Source organism: Bidens hawaiensis, unplaced genomic scaffold, assembly GCF_021521415.1.
Source record: "Bidens hawaiensis isolate Kalapana, Puna unplaced genomic scaffold, B.hawaiensis_p1.1 tig00053255_1, whole genome shotgun sequence".
Classification (NCBI taxonomy): domain Eukaryota; kingdom Viridiplantae; phylum Streptophyta; class Magnoliopsida; order Asterales; family Asteraceae; genus Bidens; species Bidens hawaiensis.
In genome coordinates, this window is record NW_027499597.1 from 105,262 (window position 1) to 107,926 (window position 2,665).

Genomic DNA, 2,665 nt, shown 5'->3' on the forward strand with positions numbered 1-2,665 from the left:
TTTAGTTGACTAGCTATATGGTTACGCAAAGCAGTCATATACTCAATTTCTTGTGAACCCCATTCTATATCGTGAAAGACCTGACCATAACTTTCTCCACCTTGTGTCTCAAGAAATATAGAGCTCTCGTCATAGTTCATAAATATCTGATCATTAATATTGCACTTCCTTATAAAATTGTTGACGGCGAAACAAGCAATCACTATGTCTCTTTGTTTTGGAAAAGGAAAGGGTGCCATTTGCTTTAGGATTGGTAATCTCGCCTTCAAAACACCATATGCGCGCTCAATAACATTTCTAAGTTGTGCATGGGCATGATTGAATCTTTCTTCCTTAGTTAATGCACGTTGTCGTCGAAAATCGGCTAACCAATACCTAGTATTCCGGTATGGAGCCATAATCCACGAGTGTTGGTGTATGCGGCGTCGCAAAGGTAATATTTATCTGTAAGTTATTATCATAACTACTACAAAAAAATAATCTATTTAATAATCAAAGTTAAAGAAAGATTAAATACCTGGTGGTGGGAAAGGAAAGTCGGAAGTTGGGTTAAATGCAACTTCTTTTAAAACTCGTGAATCATGTGCAACGCCCTCCCATCCGGCCCATACGAACGTGAATATCATATCAAAATCACAAATTGCTAAGACATTTTGAAAGCATTCACCTTTACCTCTTCCCCGGTAACGAGTCTGTTGATCAGCAGGCACAACCGCATGTACAAGAGTTCCATCTAGCACACCTATTGCTCCGGGAAATATTAGTTTTAACCTTCTATGACTAGCTGAGGTATTTGTGATTGCATTAGAAGCTGTTGGAACTATAACTTCTCTTGAGAAATTCATCATTGCATTCAGGACCTCATGAAAACATCTATGAATCGTTTCTGTTGAGTGTTGAAACCTTCGTTTAACCATTCGGAAACGTTCATAATGTCCTAAGACAGTAAAAAACATAGTCAACTTTTCTTCAACGCTTATTGCGCTACTACTTTGCAACCAACTTTTTTGTTTAAAATGATTGCACAATAGTACAAATGCATCACGCGAAAGGCGCATAATCTCATGACATTGTGTAGAATATCCATGCAACAATTCTTGCGTGTATGCATGACCAGTCAACGCCGAATTAAGGTCTCTAATCCTTTCAATTCTTCCTGAGACTAAATGTAGCCAATGCCAACAAAGGAAAATGAAAACTATAATCTCATCGTCCGGATCCATAAGCTAACTGTCATAAAAATAACCTAAAATTAAGATGGAAAAACCATAACACCCACATATATATGTTTATAACATAACATAGCATAAAAAAACATTTATAACATACCATAACACCCAAATAAATATTCATAACATAAAATCCAAATAAACATTCATAACATAACATCCGAAACCTAACATCCAAAAAAAATCTTAAACATAATATCCAAAAATCCAATCTAACACAAATCAAAACAATCCATAACATAACAACCAAAACCTAACATCCAAAAAGCATCTTAAACATAACACCCATAAAATCCAATCTAACACAAATCAAAAAAATCCATACTTCGCTCCCGCATTCTTAACCCATAGCTCACAAGTGTGTGGCATAAGTCGTAACCACACTTTTCATATATCAGCACTTTCACCAAAAAGCAAAAGCGCCGTTTGATATTTCACATCTAACTCTCCCCATTCCAATGCCTCCAACTTCTCCATGCATGCATCCATGTCGTTAGATAGATTGTGTTTCTCAATCAACATCTTCGCCACCTTGCTAATTTTCTCCCCAACTTCTATTAGCTTCGAATTTATAGTCTCCTTATCTTTTCGTTTCTCTCCTTTTTTTGGACGGCTCGGGCGAATCCTCACTAACAACTTGAGTTGGGGGGGTCTATTTGAGTGCATTCAATATGCTCAATACCATGTGAATGGTGATCAGACACTTTCCTTGAAGGATGAAGAAGTGTAGAGATGGCCCCCAACTGTCAAAGCCATTCGATGTAGAGCCCTCAAACAATTGAATGCAAAGCTCGGGATAAGAAAGTGGTACTTTTCAAAGCTTCTATATATTTGTTCGACTGTGAGGAAATATTATAAATACTATAAGATTATTAACTTATAATAAAAACTAGTATTAAAAAAATAAACAAATACCTTCATCTCTATTTTCCATTCTTCTTCAGACAAGTTAAAAGTGTTTGTTATGGGATTATAAACATTGCCGGTTTTGTTTTTGAGCTTTGACCAAGCTGCAAATTTTGCTTTTATATGATCATAACGGTTCTTCATTTGTCTTTGATCAACTATGAGATTGTATTCCGCCTTCAACTTTTCAGCCACATTCCTCCATGATATTAGTTTAAGGCTACTTCCTTCACGTCCATGGAGTGTTATTTGCTCAATACAAGCTTCAAGAAATGTTTTCTCAAGACCATCCTGCTTCCAACTAATCCTACCCCTTTTTTGTGCCATTTCTTTGAAGAAATAAGTAAAACACAAGTCAAAAGTACAAATATATAAACACAAGTTGACTATGAAAAATATTAAATTCAGCCTCTATGTATGTATCTCTTCGGCTGGAGGACATATTTTCATAACTATATTATGTTATTATTATATTAAATAAAAAGATGCAAATCACATAATATAACAAGTGACACTTGGGGGAATCATTA

The 2,665-nt window shown here is 35.5% G+C and overlaps 1 protein-coding gene across 1 annotated transcript; it reads right to left on the reverse strand.

The window, feature by feature from the left end:
* Positions 1-509: 509 nt before the first annotated feature.
* LOC143600059 (uncharacterized) lies at positions 510-2,462 on the reverse strand. Its single transcript, XM_077077854.1, has 2 exons — positions 2,208-2,462; positions 510-1,226 (listed from the first exon to the last, which is right to left on the reverse strand). Exons 1-2 carry the CDS (start codon positions 2,460-2,462, stop codon positions 510-512), a joined length of 972 nt encoding a protein of 323 aa, XP_076933969.1.
* Between the last annotated feature and the right edge of the window lie 203 nt (positions 2,463-2,665).